The sequence below is a fragment of the Balaenoptera acutorostrata genome, chromosome 13 (assembly GCF_949987535.1).
Source record: "Balaenoptera acutorostrata chromosome 13, mBalAcu1.1, whole genome shotgun sequence".
In the NCBI taxonomy this organism is placed as follows: domain Eukaryota; kingdom Metazoa; phylum Chordata; class Mammalia; order Artiodactyla; family Balaenopteridae; genus Balaenoptera; species Balaenoptera acutorostrata.
The window spans coordinates 71705634-71725581 of NC_080076.1; the positions used below are offsets into that span (position 1 = coordinate 71705634).

A 19948-nucleotide genomic window follows, 5' to 3' on the forward strand; every position below is an offset into this window, starting at 1 on the left:
CTGAAATCCCAGGGCCTGAGATTGAGGCAGGTTAGGGGTTTTAAATAGGTTGAAAAACTCTGGACTAAACGCCCTTTAAGGCTCTCCAGTTCTGCCAGTCTGTGTAAAATTCTCTTGATGATTATCGATTGTTGAAAGAGAATTTCTAGTATGATGTGAAGTTGGAATTTAATGCTCATTTTACAATCCCTCCACCCCTCATCACACACACACATAGGGCTGGAGATGGTAACCTTTAGACTGAATTTTTCATCTCGGTTCAGCATGCAGAATTGCAATAACTTCTGACTGAGGTCAAGGCCCCTCCCTGCTGCCCTGGCACAGAGATCTAGGTAAGAGCTGATGCCAGGCTGCCCCTCGCTCCACTGGGCTGACCTGAGAGCTCCACGGGGGCCCTGGCTCCACCCTTCCCCTCCCTGGGGACTAGCCTCCCCAAGGTGGGTCCCCTAGGCACCTCCCCCGCTCCTTCTAAAGATCCCATAAACATGCTCTGGATGCCAACACTCTCTCCTCACCTCTGAGCCCCCTCTTCCTTCTCTTTGATATCAAGTTCCTTCTTAGGTGGGCCCACTCTCCTGCCTCCTCTTCCTCATTTCCCATTCTTCCCACTGGCTATCTCCCCACGACTTCCTGGAAAAGCTGGGCAGTGAGCCCCATTGTCTTAGCCTGCTTGACCTCTAGACTGCGGCCTAACACTGCATTCTCTCTTCTCTGCCCCCCTTCCACATTCACCCTGGATCCCTTGACTTTCCCACCTCCTGGCCCCCTCCCAGGTCTCAGTGCTCCCCAGCCTCTGCTAGCCCCATCTTAGCCTCCAGCCTTAGAGAGACTGGACACAAAAATGAAGAATCATTCAGTGGGCTTAATGGCAGACTGGACACACAGAGGAAAGGATACATGAATTTGAAAATAGAAAGTTTAAAAATGGAACTCAGAGCATCTGAGATCTGGGGGACAATATCAAACAGTCCAACATACATGTAATCAGAGTCCCATCAGCTTGGTCTGCTGAAATGGCATTTCCCATCCTCTTGTTCTGCAGCTGCTACTTGTATTTTTCTTTCTTTGTAAGAACAGTAGTAAAGAGGATGCGGGTGTGGGGGAAATGAATGGTAGGTGGCTTCGGGGTTAAGAGTCGGCTTTAGGAGACAATCCTGGGACCAAATCCTCCCTCAGTCACTTGCTAAATGTGTGACCTTGGATAGGCCACCTACCCTCTCTGTACCTCGGTCTTCTCATCTGTACCTACTGTGTGAGGATTAAACAAGATAACGCAAGGAATGAGCCAGGCAGAAACTCTGGCCACGGTAAGTGCTTTTTATTCTAATTACAAATAATTGTGGTCTCACCACCATTGTCATCCATGCTCTTATCATCATTTTCAGTTATGCACATTCCCTTCCAGACTTGGAAAAATGCAAAAAAATTTTTTCCTAACATTTTCACAATCATGGTGCATTACCATGTATTCTGCTTTAACATTTATTCTTAAAATTTTTTTTTAAATTCTTGAATATTTAGTTTCTCATGTTGCTACCAAGTATTCATTGACATCATGTTAAAGAGCTATACAACACCCCCCTGCATTTTTGGTGGGTTTAACTTTTAGTTTTGTGTGTTTGTTTCTCTCCCTGTATTATTTAACCCAAGCTTCTGGTGTGGCTGGGACAGGCAGGTTCTTGCCAAGTATTTACTCTTCCAAACTGCACCTAGCCATCTCAGAGGGCCACTCAAAGAATCTGTATCCATGGGCTCTGGGCATGTTACTTGCCCTCCCTAGGCTGCCGGGGCCCCTTTGAATGGCTCTGCCCACCCACCTCACAGAGGCACAGGTGCACTGTTCAAACTGACATCTCCACCGTCACTGCCAATCATGGACTGGAGACAAAGACACTCAAGTCTTAAGTCCTCTTGGAGGCACAAGGTCTTAAAAGCTTCCAGGGTACAGAGAAGGCACTTAGAAAATTCCTGCTTAGGAGCAGTCATGGGGGTGGTAGGGCCCAGTGACTGAGTGGGCAGGGTTCAGAGCCTCCACCCCACTTCACTTATAATGCTGCCCATCTTAAACCCTGGGGCCTCCTCGGTGGATCTAATTGGCACCAAGTGGAAACCATTCATCTGGTCCAATGTACCCACTTTATATATAGGAAAACTGAGGCCCCAAGAGGTGAAGGGGTACGTCTGCCAGCACTATTCTGGATGACCCCTGAGCTGTTTCCAAAACAAGCCCGAAAGGATGCCCCCATGATCTGAAATGGAAAATCACCTTGAGGTGATTCTTCAAGGGAGACTAAGTTGGACCTGGCAGTACTTTCTGGAGAATTTCAAAAATCCCCCATCTTCTCAAATCCTTTAAACCAGGAGGCTAACGTGAAGCCTGAACTCCAGGTGGTCAGGAGGTACAGATGACAAGTGAAGGTGTGAGGGGCTGTATAAACAGTAACAGGTAAGGCAGGTAAAGCCCAGGAGCCCCCCCAACCCACCTTACTTCGCTCCAGGGCCAAGGGCTGGGCTTGAGCAGCTCAGAGAGAGAGAAAAAAATGGGCCTGCCACTGAGCTGGGTCCCTGGCAAATGCCTCCAGGAGGAAACAGAGTCTTCCTGCTGCCTGTCAGGACGGCGGTCCCTGGGCCTGATCTCAGCTAATTTGACAGCACGAGGAGAGGACACCACCTCCATATCTGCTCTGCATCTCAAACACACCGAGAGAACTGGCTCGACAGAGGAATTCCTATTGATTTCCACTTGTGCAGGCTGACCTAACAAAACCAATTCATCAAGTGCCTGTCTGCCTCGCTGCTTCAGACTCTCATGCTAACCACGTGCAAATAAATTGCACTAGCATCTAGGGTGATTTGTCAAGGTCCAGCTGGGCAGGGGCCCTGGCTTCCACTGATGGACTCTGGGCCAGGCTGGTGGGGGGTCAGCCCAGCAAATGCCCTGCTGCTGATCCGCCACCGATCAGCCACATTCTGGGAATCGGGATGTCTGGCAGCTGCGGCCATGCTAGGAGCTGGTTGGCCATGCCTGGGAGGGGGCTTTGAGGAACAAGGCCCAAGTCCCACTCGCTTCAACAGGACTTGGTAGTGACATCGTCACTTGTTTCTTCCTGTCTCCGACCCCTTGATTTTGGAGGATTTAATGGAACGTCTGTGCAACCAGGAGGCACTGAGTTCTGGTTTTGGCTCGGCCACTGGCCCACCATCCTTGGGCAGCTATGACATGGAGATGACACCACCCATGGGGGCCCAGGACCCTGAAAAGGCCAGGGGTCAGACTGGGTGTCCAATCCCTGTTCTCCCACCTCCTGGCTGTGGGCGGGCAGCCACCTTCAGTTCTCAGTGCCTGGCCTCCCTCATCTGTACTATGGGGCTGAAAATCGTACCTACCTACCTCCTAGGGTGGCGGTCGTGGGGACTGAACGAGCTCACGGAAAGGACTGCAGGGCCTCACACGCTCAGCCCCTGCTTCCGCAGGCAGGGACCGGAGGCTCAGAGAAGGGAGTGATGTTCTCTGGGCCACACAGTGAGGCAGAGCGAGATCAGGAGGGGTGAAAATGAGAGGCAAGCATGAAAGGCTGATGAAAAGAGCACCGCCCTGCCGCCTTCCTCTCCTGACGGCGGCTGTCATCGAAGCACTAGGACACAGGGGGAGCGGGTCACAGGCCCAGCACGGATCATTTCTTGAAAGGGTCAAAACTTTATTCGCAGGGCTTTTTTTGTGGTTTTTTTTGTTTTTGAATACACAGGTTTCCTGCCGTCCAGGGAGAAAGGGACGTGGTGTCCGGCTGCACGAGGTTTGGGGGCTGGCCTTGGGGCTCCAACCCCGTCCCTTGCACCTGCGTGCTGGCCGCTCGGTTCCTCTGCTGTGGATAAGGCACTGTGTGTTCTGCAGGATGGCGCTCACGGCTGGCTGGCAGACGATGAGGCAGCCTTCTCAGGGGCTGCGAAGCTGAGGCTGTCGAGGGGTGGACTTGAACTTGGGGCCTGGCAGGGGGCCAACTGGCGAGGAGGCCCCAGGCTACGGTACCTCAGCCTGGCAGGTCCGGCTAGCCCTGGCGCAGTGGCCTCAGGATGGAATCATGCCTTTGCTTCTTTTGCGGTCAGTCATGGTTCTCCGGTTGTGGTTGGCTCGTGTGGCCTTGCTGGATTCCTTCTTCCTGCGTTCCTGTGTTGTCTCTCGGCTCTGCCCGTGGCCCCGGGGGTTGCCAGCCACTGCCGTCGAGCTGTCATGCCGGTATCTGAGGGAGGAACAACCCGCCCCCACAAGAACCCATCAGCCGAAGGAGGCCCTGATGGGAAGAGCCCTTTGCCTTCCTCGGAGGTCCCTGGGAGAGGACACAAAGCTTGGGCCAGGATACCCCCGTCCCAGCTTCCAGGGGGAGGAGAAATGGAGCCTGGCAGGGGCAGGGCTGTGGGCGCTCCAGCCAGCGCTGTGCCGTTTACTCTCCTCTGAGCCCTGCCTCCCGATGGGCCTCTGGCTAAGCTCTGAGGGTGGACCAGCTAGCGGGATGAACGCAGCCCACAGTGCAGAGAGGACGAGGGCCTGGGGATGGGCCCCTCTCTTCTCCACCCAGGGCCACGTGATACAGATGAGGTAGGACTCCAGTTCTACACCCCAGGGCCTTGCTTGGTGGCCTCCCAAGACCAAGTGCACTCAGATATGACCTCGGGCCTCTTCAGACCACATCAGCTGCTGGGTTTACCCAGAGCTCTGTGCTCAGGGGGCTGTGATGGATCAGAGGTCAGAGTCACTCTGCTCTCTGCTCAACAACCTTCTGTGGCTCCCGGCTGCCTTCAGAATGAGATCCAATGTCTTCCCCACTTGATTAGGCCCCCTGCACCCAGTGGGCAGGGCTGTGAGAGTCCCAGGGCCAGGATGGGGGACTGGGCTTGAAACCCCTGGCTTGGCTTTAAGTGGAAGAGGGACCTGGGGCAGGTCCTTGGCCCCTCTGGACCGCACCCCACCCCCAGGAAGACAAGGGGGTGAATTAGAGGAGTCTCTGGTTACCTGTTCCCAGCTCCCCTCCGAAGGCCCCCCTCCCTGACCACCCTGAGCTTTCTTGCCTTTTTCCCCTCACATGACAAACTCCTTTGCACACTTTCCACCTTTAAGGGCCCAGCTCACATGCCCCGTCCCTAACATGCCTCTCTCGGCCATAAAGGATACGTGCCTGTCTGTCTGTCTGGGCTCTCCCACATTTTACACTCTGCCTGACACCAGCGAGCTGTGGACACATCATGCTCCCGCACTGGGTGATAAACCCTTGTAGTATCTATCAAGTAATGGTTACAAGTGTGGACCCCAGAGATAGGCCACCTGGACTCAATCTTTGCTCCACCACCTACTAGCTGTGTGACCTTTGGTGGGTTACTTAACATGTCTGGGCCTCAGCTTCCTCATCTGTAAAACGAGGATAATGGTAATAGTAGCTACTTCATAGGTCTGTTGCCAGAACTAAATTAACACATGTAAAGCACCTGGGGTTTGTGTGTGGGCTTCCTTTGTGGTTGGCTGGGCTTCCCCTTCCCACCAACACAGCCTCTTAAATGCTCACCCCTTCCTGGCCAGGAAGGCCATGCGCCTGGCTTCTGCTTTTTCCCGCAGCACTGCAGGGTCCTGCACAAAATGATCAGGCTGTGGAGGGGAGGGGAGAAAAGAATCATGAGCTGCCCCATTTCCCTAAGCTGAGGTGAGGCTGCACCTGGCCCAATCCTGGTGACACCCCCATGCCAGAAGTGGGGCTAAGCCACAGTGCGGCTGGGCAATGCCCCAGAACGGAGCCGGCTTGCTACGGTCCAAGGTTTCCACCAGAAGCCCCTCCTCTGACCCTCCCACCAATTTCCGGAAGAGAGGCAGCTAAAGATGGCTCCATCATAGCAGGAGCACGATGCTGACAGGTGGGAGCAATGGGGGAAGGCCAGGATGGCCGCCACGAGAGACCACACGGGGCCTGGAAGCCCAAGAGAGCGCCCTGGAAGCCGACTCCTCCCCCCGCTGGCGCCACAAGCAATGGGCTGCGGGAGCACCCGCCCTGTGCCAAGGTGGGGAGAGACTGGACTAGTGGGAGAAAGCGGGACCCAAGGACCACAGACAGGCTTTGGGGGCCCGGGCTGTTTCACAAAAACAAAAACAAAACAAGGGGAATTAGTAACTTTTGAAAACTTCAGGATTTGACATAAAAATCCAGGCTGATCCCTTGCCTGGAAGAAGGGAAAGTCCTGGAGGGTCCGGGCCTCCACAGTGCTGAGGAGCCCCTGGGCAGGGCGTGTGTGTCCCCCCACCTCAGTTTCCATCAGGCCCCGCTACTCATTTACATTGGTGGCCTGGCCCCGGACATGTCTGAATTTGTCACCCTGGCGGGAGGACATGGGGGAATCCAGGGGTCCCAGGCTGCCGCCCCATTCAACCTGAGCAGCGCTGCTCTTATCTGTTTTATATGAGGCTCTAGTTAAGATTTCACTTGAAGAAAAAGTTTAGCGGCTAAAATCCAGAATTTTCAAACCCATCATCCCAGATGACCTCCAAAGGGCCCTTGGGCTCTAACGCCTCTCTGATTTCAAGAATTGCCAACCTGGGCACGGAGGCCAACAGCTGTCCCTCTCCTGGGCCCCAGGCTCCTGGGCCTAATGAACCCAGCAGCTCCAAGGCCCTGCCTCTGATCCATCCCCTGGGCCCTTACTGGGCAGCAGAGGCGGGTTCTAAGCCAGCAGCTCTCCAAGCAGACATCCTGGGCTCAGAGGGACCCCCACCCTCCCGGACAGTGATGCTGGAGCCGCCTCAAGGCCAGGTTCAGGGAAGCGGGGCGCAGATCCTGATTCACCTCTCAGAAGTGTACCCTCCCCTTCACCTGCCACCTGCCAAGGAGGTACCTTGGGGGCCTCGTCCTCAGCCTCCTCCTCCTCCTCCTCCTCGTCCTCCTCCTGCCCTTCTCTGGGCACTTTGGTTCTCAGCACCTGAGGGATGGTGAAGGGCCTGAGGGTTTAGAGAGAAAGTGAGATCAAAGACTAGATTAAATCTGGAGAGTGAGCCTCAAGGAGGAGGGAACCCCACTGGGTGAGAGGGGCTGCCAGGACGGGGAAGGGCTCAGGAGGCCGGGAAAAACCAAAGTGCTTTTGAAGCCAGCTTTGCTCCAGCCCCTGGATTCTGTGTGGGTACCAGGGTCTGACGCGAGGGCTTCAGGGAGGCTGAGCTGGGGCTGTGGGGGTCTCCAGTTCTCTCTAGTCAGGGCAGCTCTGCTGTTACCGGGGAATTGGGAATCTCCATAAGATCCCATTGGGAAAAGTTTTCTGCAATTAGGAAGAAAAATGTAAAACTCCTGCATGAGACCCAATAAATGCTGCCTCACTCAGGGTAGGTTGGACCAACCGGCCAAGGGGGTGGCTGAGGTGGAGGGAGCACTGGACTAGGAGTCAGGAGGCCTGTGTTCGGGCCCTGGTTCTGCCACTGACTTGCTCACGTGACCTGGGCCCTGGCTCCCTGATCTGTATAAACAAGAGGCTGCGGGAGGCCGCTCTGCCCCTGGAATTTGACAGCCTCACCTGCGGCTGATGAGCTCATCATCTGAGTCTGCGTCGTTGGCGCCCACCTGGTTGCCATCATATGTGTCATCATACTCATCCTCGTAGTCGTCACCGCGGTAAGGCGAGTCCTCCCCTGGCTGCACTGGCACCTGAGACGGCAGAAGTGTGGGTCTGAGGGGCCCGGGGCTGGCCGGTCTCCCCCCGCAGCACGGCCGGTGGCCTGGGGACGCCTACCTCCTCCGCCACCACGCTGTACTGCTCGTAGCGCCGCCGCTGCGCCACCACCTCCCGCTTGTCGTTCAGCAGGCTCCGCGCGCTCTCCTCCTTCCTGGCACCGAGAGGGAACAGCAAGGAGACACAAAGGAAAACCATTAGGCTTTGAAGGCATGGGAAGGGGCTGCAGCTTCCATGGCTCACTTCTCCCCGCCTCAGGCTGCCACAAACTGAGATCAAGCACCGGTGGGGGCGTGGGGCTCACCGCTGCTGGTGCCCATGTGACTGGGTCCAGCCACTCTAGAGGGCACCCCAGGAGCAGCTGTTAAAGTGGAAAACATGTCCCTCCCTTCAGCCGGGAGACTCCCTTTCAAGGCGTCCACCCTAGAGCAACGCTGGCCATGTGCGCACAGAGGTCTGATTGGGGATTTTCTTTTCAGCATCGTTTGTAACAGTGAAAAATGGAGAGCAACTCATGTCCATCACGGGTGAAACGGCCAAAGGACATGTGCTCCCTCTGTGCCACAGAATGCTGGGCGGCAGCTCTCAAGAATGACGGTGATCTATTTGTGCTGATGGAGAAAGAAATCTAAGACATTCTCCAGGAAAAAAACAAGCAGAGAAAAACGCACAGTATGATCCCATCTGTATAAAAAGCAGAAAGCAAACCAGAACAACTATCTCCTCCTGTGGGCACATACCTATCTATGCACGTAAATGCACAGAGAGAGGGCTAGTAAGCCCCCTGCCAAATGCCTGGTTACTCCAAGGAGGGGCCTGGGGTTATCCAAATCTTTTAAAACAAACACAAACTGAAGAAAGAGCAAGGCCACATGTCACTTTCTTAGTGAGCTCAGGGGAGCCCTAGGCGGCCTCAGGGTGTGAGGGGCGAGGAGGGGTCCCGGTCTCTCACTTTCACCCCCGCTTTAGCACAGGGCCTCGTCCGTCCTGAAGTTCAATCTTCCATGTCGGATTGCATGGCAAGAAAAAGTCTGAAAGTTTAACTCCTATCATATCACAGGGGAGGAAAGTCGGGGGCAGGGGAGGGAAGGGGAGAGACGTGTTTGGGAACACAGTGAGCTGTAGCACAGCCATAGTGGGGACTCAGGCCTCTTGACTCCGGGTTTTGCAAATCTGTAGAAAACCTGGTTTGTCAGACACACAGGCCTGTGGAATGTAGTTTCTAGCCCTGCAGGGGAAATCAATATGAGATGCCAGGAAAGAAAATCCAGCTTAGCTGTGAAATCGGGCCTCTGGAATGTATCAAGGGTAAGGGGAAAAAAAAGAAGAGACACAAAGTCCATAGCATTCATAAAAATCTTCCATTAACTGGCTTTTGGTGCAGGGAGGGGCAGGCGCCTGAGTCTGGAGGGCTGTGTCTGGCCTGGGAACCTGGTGCAGGTCAGGACTGCAGCCCCCAGCATGGCGGGTTAGGATTTGCTTCCTTCGACAGTTTTTATAAAGGGTCTACTATATGCTGGGCAGGGTGCTAAAGCTGGGTTGGGGAGAGATTCAGAAAAGAGTAAGATCTGGATTTGCCCTTAAGGAGCTCAGTCTAGTGGCAAAGAACAGAAGTGTGCTAGATGAAGGCAAGCGTGTCCTGGAAACACAAGGAAAGGAGAAATGAACTGGGGTGCAGGGGGCCTAGCGGGGGTGCTGGAGAAGGGGTAATGGAGGCTCTATGGTGCAGAGACGTTTGTCTGGACCAGGGAAAAATCTTGGTCCACAGGAATCTTTCAGCTCATGCCAGGAGAGGGGGCGTGTGACTGTGGCCTCGGCCCTTACCTGGCTCTCTTTGCCACGTTAAGGGCTGGAGAGAAAAGAGGCAGAGAGGAAATGAAAGGGGCCAAGCATGTCCAGGTGGTTGGTGCCACTGGCAGAAGCACACCCATTCAATCAACACACGTTTCCTGAGGGCCTGCTAGGTGCCAGGCCCTGTGCTGGGCCAGGGGACCAAGGATGGATGAGAGCTGTCACTGTTTTCTCTGCCATATCCCATGGCTCCTGGTCTACCTGGCCCCCAGTCCCGGCAGTAGGGAGGTTCTTTCACACGGTGCGCCCTCTGGTTATGTTGCTCCCAGAAGGGCCACAGAGAAGCCTGGCAAACTGCACCTGCCCCAGCTGGGTCCTAGGAGAGGACACGGGTAAGGACAGAGGAGCCTGGTGCCCTGGGTACCCCGTCCAAGAAGGTGTGGCTTTGGCCCCATGACCTCATTTGGAACCAGAGAAGGAAATGAAAATCAGGGGCAAAACCAGCCAGGAAAAGATCCATCTGACCCCGAATAGCCAAAGCAAACTTGAGAAAGAAAAACGGAGCTGGAGGAATCAGGCTTCCTGACTTCAGACTATACTACAAAGCTACAGTAATCAAGATAGTATGGTACTGGCACCAAAACAGAAATATAGATCAATGGAACAGGATAGAAAGCCCAGAGATAAACCCACGCACATATGGTCACCTAATCTATGACAAAGGAGGCAAGAATATACAATGGAGAAAAGACAGCCTCTTCAATAAGTGGGGCTGGGAAAACTGGACAGCTGCATGTAAAAGAATGAAATTAGAACACTTCCTAACACCATACACAAAAATAAACTCAAAATGGATTAAAGACCTAAATGTAAGGCCAGACACTATAAAACTCTTAGAGGAAAACACAGGAAGAACACTTTTTGACATAAATCACAGCAAGATCCTTTTTGACCCACCTCCTAGAGAAATGGAAATAAAAACAAAAATAAATAAATGGGACCTAATGAAACTTAAGAGCTTTTGCACAGCAAAGGAAACCATAAACAAGACAAAAAGACAACCCTCAGAATGGGAGAAAGTATTTGCAAACGAAGCAACTGACATAGGATTAATCTCCAAAATATACAAGCAGCTCATGCAGCTCAATATCAAAAAAACAAACAACCCAATCCGAAAATGGGCAGAAGATCTAAATAGACATTTCTCCAAAGAAGATATACAGATTGCCAACAAACACATGAAAGGATGCTCAACACTAATCATTAGAGAAATGCAAATCAAAACCACAATGAGGTATCACCTCACACCAGTCAGAATGGCCATCATCAAAAAATCTACGAACAATAAATGCTGGAGCGGGTGTGGAGAAATGGGAAACCTCTTGCACTGTTGGTGGGAATGTAAACTAATACAGCCACTATGGAGAACAGTATGGAGGTTCCTTAAAAAACTAAAAATAGAACTACCATACGACCCAGCAATCACACTACTGGGCATATACCCTGAGAAAACCATAATTCAAGAAGAGTCATGTACCACAATGTTCACTGCAGCTCTATTTACAATAGCCAGGACATGGAAGCAACCAAAGTGTCCATTGACAGATGAATGGATAAAGAAGATGTGGCACATATATACAATGGAATATTACTCAGACATAAAAAGAAACGAGATTGAGTTATTTGTAGTGAGGTGGATGGACCTGGAGTCTGTCATACAGAGTGAAGTAAGTCAGAAAGAGAAAAACAAATACCGTATGCTAACACATATACATGGACTCTAAAAAAAAAAATGGTTCTGATGAACCTAGGGGCAGGACAGGAATAAAGATGCAGACGTAGAGAATGGACTTGAGGACACGGGGAGGGGGAAGGGTAAGCTGGGACGAAGTGAGAGAGTGGCATGGACATATATACACTACCAAATGTAAAATAGATAGCTAGTGGGAAGCAGCTGTATCACATGGGGAGATCAGCTCGGTGCTTTGTGACCACCTAGAGGGGTGGGATAGGGAGGGTGGGAGGGAGACACAAGAGGGAGGGGATATGGGGATATATGTATACATATAGCTGATTCATTTTGTTATACAGCAGAAACTAACACAACACTGTAAAGCAATTATACTCCAATAAATATGTGGAAAAAAAAAGGATCCATCTGAGAGCCAGAACATCAGTCAAGCAGCAGTAGCTTCGGAGACTGTATTTGGAGCAAGTTGCTTCCTTGGCCTCCTACAAGCCCAGGGAACACGTGGGCTCTCCTGAAACGTGCCACCCTTTCCCCCCTTGTTTCCTCCAGCCTATCCTTCAAGGCCCAATTCAAACTGGCCCTTAGTGGGGTGACACCCACTTTTGAACCTCTAAAGGGCCTGAAGAGGCAATAAAGCCCCCCTTTTCCAGGTGAGGAATCAGGGGATCCAGAGAGGCAATGTAACCTTCCCAAGGTCACACATCTTCTACCAGCAGAGCCAGGGCCATAACACAGGCCTCCTGACTCAAGTCTGCTTGGCTACTTCCTGAGTGGTGTGATCACAGGCTGGCCCCTTATCCTTGCCAAGACTTAGTCTGCCTCCCAGGGATGATGTGAGCATGAAATCAGACAATGAGCAGAAGTGGACCTGGCATCTGCTGAGCTTAGCAAAGGGAATCCTATTTCTTTCACTACAGGACTTGTCAGATCCTTTAATGTACTAATGTGCCCTGTGACTCTCCAGGAGGCACACAGGGTGCACAGACATTTTTGGCAACAGAACTAATTTGAGAGAGAACACTTATTATCTTCCAGGGCACCACTGTCCAGTCCAAAGGAGTTAGGGGACCCCACCTTACACACACCGCCTCCTTCCTTAGCTACTATCCACCTGTGGCACATGTGCTCGGCGTCTACCCAACAACCCCCCTTTACCTCACCCCCACTCCTATCAGACCCTCATTTTGCTCAGGTCCTCCCCCTTCCCCCTTTTCTGGGAGCCCTGGACCTCGGCCCTGTGACCCAGTTCCCCAGTGAGATGTGAGGGGAATCTGGGGAGTTCCGGGAAAGGTTTCCTGGCCTCTAAGAGAGATGCAGAAAAACCTGGTCCAGACTTCCTCTTGGCTGTGTCATTTCTGGACGTCACAGCTGAAACAGCTGCAGTTACCCAGTGGCCCTGAGGGAGCAAGATGCACCCTCGATGATGTGGCTGCACCACAGGTCATCCAAGCCTAGACTTCCCTACCCTGTGACTGCCTGTCACGCCAGGGGACAGATTTCCTTAGTACTTGAGCCACTGAGTATATCATATCTGGTTTAATGACACACACACATTTTAACTCAACAGTGACCTGCCTTGTGCTACTTAATTTCTCACGTGCTCCGTGAAGGCAGGGCCAAGGCCCTAAGCCCCCCTGCCCTGCCCACATCAGGACAGGGGTCCCCACTGAGGCCCCTCCGTGCCCCATCCTGGCACCTCTCCACTCTGTCACGGCTTGTTTAATGTCCTAAGTCTTTCCCACGGTCTCTGTGTCCTTTGACGATGAGGCCTGGGCACCCTGCTCACCTTGTCTCCTGGTGTCTCTAGCACAGGATCTGGAGATAGTGAATCACTTAATAAATATTTGCTGTATGAATAAATAAATAATGAACACATGAACAGAGACTCTGCCCGGGCTACCCGGCACAACGAGTTCAGTAAACATTTGCTACCTGGTCTCTCTGCCAGGCAGCAGGGAGCTCCTTCGAGCAGGGGTACAGCCCTCCTCGTCTGTCCCTCTCCCCATGGCAGGGTCATTCTGGCCTGGAACAGTGGCCACTGATACAGGAGAACATCGCCAGCCTGGGATCTGGGGATGTTGCAACGTGCGTGACTAAGCAGTTTGCAAATGCTTCCTGTCCAGCCAGCCAGATGGCTTTATAGTTGCCCTGTGCCGGGTACCCAGGCCAGCAGTCAGCCACGCTTCTAGCGTTGGACAGCCCTGGGAATGGGGAACAGCTTGAGCTTCTGGCACTGAGGCTCCTATCCCAAGAACGGGGCAGGTCCTCTCCCCTCTCTGACCCTCACCACCTTCATCTGTGTGTTGGGGGAGAGGGCGGGCTGGACTCATCCAGCGGTTCCTAGATTTCTGGATTCCGTGAAGCAGCCCCATGCAGGAGAACGCTGGGGGTCTAGTGCAGGGCTGACGGTATCTGACCCCGCCATTCTCCATCATGCCATGTGGCTGCTGACTCTCAGCCCCTCCAAGGGGTCTCCATTCCAAAGCCAGGTGATCTTTCCAAAACATACAATGTATCGGCTCAGGCGACCCTCACCATGCTCCCACGTCCTCGGGGCCACCACTCCTGCTGTTCACTCTGCTTGGAAAGCTTCTCCTGCCCCCTTTGCACAACTGACCCTTCCTCGTCCTTCCACAGTCAGTCCCACATCATTTTCTCCAAGGAGCCTTTCTGCCTGGACTGAAGCCCCGACTAGAGGCTTGGAAGTCTATGCACCTCCACTTTGGAGAATCTTTTTCATCTGCAATTTCATGTTCCTTGTTTGCCAAGCTGATTAGTACAAACTCCACGTGGGCAGGGGCCCTGTCTGTTTCACTCCCCACCACATCCCCAGCACCTAATAAATCCAGGGCCTAGAAGCACCAGGCAAATATTTGTTGAATAAATGAATAAATCATGAATGGACTTTTCAATGCCAAAAAAGTAAGAAGGACATAGACCAAACATAAGTGGAAAGGCCTTAAAATGGAATACATTCATTTCTGAAAAGCTCACTCAGGACAGGTCCTTCATTTGCTCATTTTGTCACCAGATGGAAAAATTCAGGTCAAGGAGCAGCTGCTGGGAAGCACTGCCCAGCTCTCCCATCCAGGGATTTGGAGGTGGACACCTCCAAAGATGTAAGAAGGGAAGAAGGGCTGGTTTTGGTCCCACTGGCCTTTTGCTGTCAACAAGGAGGACTCACTAACTCTGTGTGCAGAGTTGGAGCCTAAAGCAGGATCATTAGAGACCCTGAGCTCGGCTGCTGGGAGCACATGGGTGCCAAGTATGGGGGGAGCCCCGAGCAGAAGCTCCATGACCAATTCCATCAAGATGGGGGCCCTGAGTTTCTCGCTTTCTCTCTGCACTTGCAGAGTTGGGGTCCCTGGAACCCCACGGCCCACCACACTCACCTCCTGCCCTTGTGTACCCGGCTCAGGTCCACTGAGTCCCTGCTGAACACGTCAAACTCATCATTCTGGAAGATGTTGTGACGAGACGCCAGCAGGGGAGTCGGGTCTGGCTTCACCTGTCTGGGGGGCAGCACAGAAATCCATTTCAGGGGGCCTTGCTAGTGGACGCCTACCTGCACCCACTCCCCCCATCATGTTCTATCCGTCAGAGACTCCACCCCCCCTCAACAGCCACACCTGGGACACAGCCTAAAAACCTGCCCAATCCTGTCCCTGCCTGGGTAGGCGGCCACCCCTCATACAAAGTGTCCCTTGGTCCTGCGTGCCATTCACACAGGTTTTGCTCACAACAGCCCTATGAGATAGATAGTCAGAGGTCACTCAAGCTCTTTTTGCCTCAAGTGCCCTCACCTGTAAAATGGGCACACGGAGGCTGAGGAGCTTGTCCAAACGCAGAGCTAACTTCATTCATTCATTCAATAAACAACATTTATTCATGGAAGAAACACCCATTCCTGCACTCATTCCTTCTGCCTCCTGGGGCCTTCAGGGAAGCAGTGGGCCCAACTCAGGAAAGGTGGGTATGGGGAATTCCCTGGCAGTCCAGTGGTTAGGACTCTGTGCTCTCACTGCCGAGGGCCCAGGTTTGATCCCTGGTTGGGGAACTAAAATCCCACAAGGCGCGCGGTGCAGCCAAAAAAAAAAAAAAAGAAGGGTGGTTCTGAAGGAAGTAAGAAGCTTTGGCTGTCCTCCCTCAGGAATCTACTGGGAAGGTGGCAATGACACGGCAGGCCAGCAACATCAGAGCTCTGAAGGCTCTCGACCCCTCGGTCACATCCCTGTGGCTCTAATGGGTCTTCCTACGAGGTGGAGCAGGGCAGTCCAGCGGTGCCCATTCTGCCTTGCAGGGGGCATGTGAGGACCTCCGGGGCCTGAGGTTTCTGTTTCCTCAAAGAGGACACTAGCTTCTACGGTTGGGAAACTCTGCTGTGGGGAAGAGCAAGCGAGCTGAGTCCCGGGACACGTGGGAGGCAGAGGAACTAAGAAGGGCCCCTGACAAGGGCCCCGGCGCAGGCTGGACGCCGTGATCCTCCTCCCACCCGTCTCTCCCACCTGTCTAGGCCGTGGTCCAGCTGGCTGAGGGCAGGGGCCAGCCGCCCCTCCAGGATGTTGTTGATCACCTGCTCCGGGTCATAGCTGTAGTGCTCCAGGCAGGCCAGGATGAAGCCCTCGCCAAGGTCTGGCAGCAGGTCCTTCACTTGGGAGATGAGTGAGTCCAGCTCCACGCCACACACGGGGCCTGGAGCAGCCGCTGCCCCCAGGCACTGTGGGAAGAGCCAGAGTGAAGTAGGGGAAGGCTAGGTTGGGCCAGTGACAGGGCAACCGGCCCCCAACAGTGCTGGTCTCGAGTCAGGGGACCTGGTTTGAGTCCCAGCCCTGCCCCTCCTGGCCGAGGGGCCTGAGCCAAGTCACTTAAGTGAAAGGGGGCTCTACGATTTACCAGCTGAGCTACTTCTGGCTGTGTGACTTGGGGCAGGGTGCTTTCGCACAAAAAACACAGAGCCCTGTGCCTGGCATGGACTAGGCTCTCCATAAATGGCCGTGGCTTCTATGAATCAAGTCCTTTTCCTGCTCGGACAGGTTGATGACTGAGGTCAGAGCGGAACAGCAACCACCAGACCTGACTATGTGGAGATGCTCTCCTTTGATTATCTCCGCCTCGATGAGGGGGATTCAGTGTATAGAAAGCTCGAAGTGGCTTAATTTTTTAGGCTTTTAAGGAAATTCACAAATCAAAAAAACAACAGTAAAACTCCTCCATGTCTGAAATAAGCCAAACGGGGAAAAGGTGGGGGGGCGGGGAGGCACAAGGGGCTGTCATTCTCCAAGGTCCTGAGACAGCAGTCACGGGGCCTGGGGTCTAACAGGAAGAGCAGCAGCGTCTGTCAGTGGAGCATCGAGGGCCAGCCAGGCTCTGAGCACTCACTCCACACAGCAGCTCTGAGCATCATCCCACAGCCACATGGAGGTGGGGACAGTGGCGGTCCCCACCTTACAGGTGAGAAACCAAGGCTGATGTGAGGGACGTGCCTGAGGCCACACAGCTGGCGGGTGGCAGAACCAGGATACGTCCCTGAGCTGCCTGACCCCAGAGACTGTGTGGTCTTAATCCCCACATCATGCTGCCTCCTGACATGCAGGGAAGAGTCCTGGGCTCAGTGGCCAATCAGTACGGCCACAGACTTGGCGATGGTGAGTTCTGGAAAAGCCTGGAGTGAAAGCACTAGATCAGAGGTTTCCACTCTGTTTAGAGGAGAGTGCCAACAAGGATTTCACATGGAAAAAGCTCCATTGCTTCATCTTATGGAGGGGAAACTGAGGCTTTGACAGCTAAGCGACTTGCCTTCCTCACACCCCGCCCAGCATGCCCGCAGCTCAGAACCCTCTAAAGGCCACGCAGAGCTGACCAGCAGCTCGAGGCTGTCAACTCCAAAAGAAACCCTTTTCCCTCAGAGCAGGAACAAAGAAGGAAGGTTTCCCGCTGCCCCAACCTCTCGATGGGGCCAGGAGGGGCTGGGGAGCAGGGGAAGCACCGCTCCTGTCACACACCTCCTCTTCCTCCAAGTTCTGGGGAAGCGATGACGGTCTGCTGACCGCCTCCGCCGCCTCCACGACCCTGTTAGGATTCTCAGCCACCGGTGGGTCTTTGGCATTGGTGGCTTTCCTTCGGTCCACCCCTTCCCATGCACTCTCAACTGCCTGGAGGATGTAGGCGGTCCGAGTCTCGTCCCTATGAGGACGTGTTAAGGAGTCTCTTGGGAGGGCAGCTCTGAGGCAGCATTGTTTCTCAATCTATCCCCAGCATCTGACTGTACGGCTTCAGCCAGGGGCTGTCTGGGCTGCATCCAGTGGGCATCACAGGCACCTGGGCTACATGAGGAAACGGGCCAGGCAGACCACAGCCACACTACCCTGAAAACCCGGTACCTGCCACTCAGCAGAAAGCAGCTCTGGGTAAAGACAGGGCCAGGGGCTGGCAGCAGAGCATCCTGGGACATGGCATTTGGACGATCCAGCAGCTCCTCCTCTGCACTGACCCCCAGGAGGAGGGCCCGGTGGGGACACTACCACTGGGCTTCCTGTTGAACCAGTTGCGTGCTTTCTGCAAAGGCTGGGGGCCCACAGGGTGTCCCTGAGACAGGACTGAGCAACCTACTCAGCCACCAAAATGGCCCGTGGGCCTGCTCGTTCCTGCCCCTCCTCCCTCTCCACTACCCTGGGTATTGCCAAGCCAGACGCTGGGGAGTTGCCCTAGACCCCTTCACTCTACTTCTAACCCAACCCCCCACCAGCCAAAGTATGAAACTGACAATGTCACCCTCTGCTTCACACCCTTCCATGGCTCCCCAGCACTTGCAGGGTTGACCCCAAACTTCTCAGTTAGGGCCATCCCTGGGCCATGAAGGTCTGCTCAGCCCCAGCTCATCTGCCATGGCCTAAACCCCCTCCCGCTAGACCCCTTCCCCTCAGCCCTCTGCAATCTGCACACAACATCTGTGGGCTCCTCAGATAGGCCTGCTCTGTCCGCTGTCCCCTAGAACACTTAATTCAGGGTTTGGCCACCTCCTCTTCCTTGCGCTGTTCTCAACTTGGATTTCACTTCCGTGTGACACCCCCACCCCAAGCTCCACTGGGTTGAAGGCCCCCCTGGTTTCCCCTGACTCTGAATTTCTCCCATATGACACTCTAACTGCCTATTCAATTATCCATCTCTCATCCTGCAGTGAGGTCCATAAGGGCAGGGCTGAGTCCATCTTGGTCACACAGGCCCAGATGCTCAGCAAAGACTAGGGTAAGTAGGGCTGTATTTGCCCCAAGGATCAGAGCAGTCCTAGCCTCCAGAGACTGGGGCCGGGGCCTCGGCGGGCGTCTAGGGAAGGCTGGCCGCGTGTTCTGGGGCCAAATGTCCCTCCACTCCTGTGGGTCCGACCCAGTCAGGCCAGGCCCGTCCCAGGGGCTGCAGTGGAAGGATACAAGGCTGACGAGGCCTGCTGCAACAGGCTGATGTCATCGGCCACAGGGAAGAGCGCATCATAGTCCCGGAGGAACCTGCCAGAGAGAGTGCGGCGGGGCGGGGGGAGGTGTCGGGGGAGACAGGGCTGGAGCCACAGGGGCTGGAGCCGCACGGTTTGCTGCGGGCCACTCCCCGTGTCTGCTGCCCAACCACAAATGCCAGAAGCTTAGACCGTGGTGAGCACATGGCAGGGGCTCTATTACGTAAGGTCTCCTGGGGCTGGTGGGAGTGCCACGGGCCCGTCCCAGCTCAGCCACACGCTCACCTCTTCTCCTGCAGCAAGGAGCTGAAGATCTGAAGGAACTCTTCGATAAAGCCCTGAATGTTGTCACAGCTGGAACAGGACACAGGCAAGATGAGCTCATTCCATGCAGACAATCTGCTGCTCCCTTCCTCGCCCGCTCACCCCACCCCTCTGCCAGGCCTCCAGCCAGTTGGAGGAAAGAGGCATTTTTCTCAGTTTCCCATCTTTGCTCAGCAACCCTGGAGCAGGGGAAGGACAAGATGAAGTGAGGGAAACGCCTCTGCTGGGCTTGGGGAGGGGGCTCTTCCACCCGGGTGGGGCAGTAGCTCCCGAGTGCTTACCTGCTTTCTAGGACTGGGAGAAGGCAGATCTGGTTCAGGAGGATGTGAAAAATCTCCAGTAGCTTCTTCCTAGAATGGGAGAGCCTCTGCCACAGGTCACCTAGCAGCCTTTGAAGGCCACAGAGAAAAAAGAAGTAGATTTGAGAAGCAAAAAAGGCACCGAGGGAACTTCTTCCCAGCATTTGCAGGTGCCCCTTGCCCCCCAACCCCCGCCCCCGCCCCCAGGGGCTAGGAAAGCCTCACAGTTCGCTGTTGACAGCAGTTGGCAAAAGGTTACAGGCTCTGAGAGGCCGGCTGGTTCCAGGGCCACTTCTCAGCTCAAACAGGGGGTCAGGAACCAGCAGGCCAAGAAGAGCTTGGAGCAACAGCTGAAGGGAAAAGGCTTCAATACCGAGGCCGGGAGGCCATTAGGTAGGGAGGCACCAGCCAAATCCGCGTGGCCCTTGGTCCCACCCCCTTGACTTAGAGATGGGGATGCCAAAGCCCACGGAGGGCAGGGCCCAAGCTGGGGCTTCTCTCTCCCGCAACAATACTCTTAGTTTTGTCCCCGCCTCACTTGCTATCTTCAAGCCTCCTCTTCTTAATTGCAGACTCCAGTTCGGGAATTGCTATTTCGTAAAAGGAAGCTAGCCTGTGGTGGCACACGTGGGTAAAAGGCTG

General features: G+C 54.1%; 1 protein-coding gene across 8 annotated transcripts in view; it reads right to left on the reverse strand.

Moving 5' to 3' along the window:
- Window positions 1–1303: 1303 nt before the first annotated feature.
- Window positions 1304–19948, reverse strand: part of ASCC2 (activating signal cointegrator 1 complex subunit 2) — a 41456-nt gene continuing 22811 nt past the window's right edge. For 6 of the 8 annotated variants that reach the window (XM_057526445.1, XM_057526438.1, XM_057526440.1 and 3 more), the window contains 12 exons: window positions 19845–19919; window positions 19289–19396; window positions 18969–19037; window positions 18664–18738; window positions 17239–17419; window positions 15742–15953; window positions 14629–14748; window positions 7756–7849; window positions 7540–7670; window positions 6871–6973; window positions 5556–5635; window positions 1304–4238 (listed from right to left, as the gene is read on the reverse strand). In XM_057526445.1, coding sequence (XP_057382428.1) covers window positions 4067–4238; window positions 5556–5635; window positions 6871–6973; window positions 7540–7670; window positions 7756–7849; window positions 14629–14748; window positions 15742–15953; window positions 17239–17419; window positions 18664–18738; window positions 18969–19037; window positions 19289–19396; window positions 19845–19919 — 1420 coding nt within the window. In that variant the 3' untranslated portion in view covers window positions 1304–4066. The remainder of the gene's footprint in view (window positions 4239–5555; window positions 5636–6870; window positions 6974–7539; window positions 7671–7755; window positions 7850–14628; window positions 14749–15741; window positions 15954–17238; window positions 17420–18663; window positions 18739–18968; window positions 19038–19288; window positions 19397–19844; window positions 19920–19948) is intronic. The other 2 variants (XM_057526443.1, XM_057526446.1) reach the window with 1 other exon arrangement.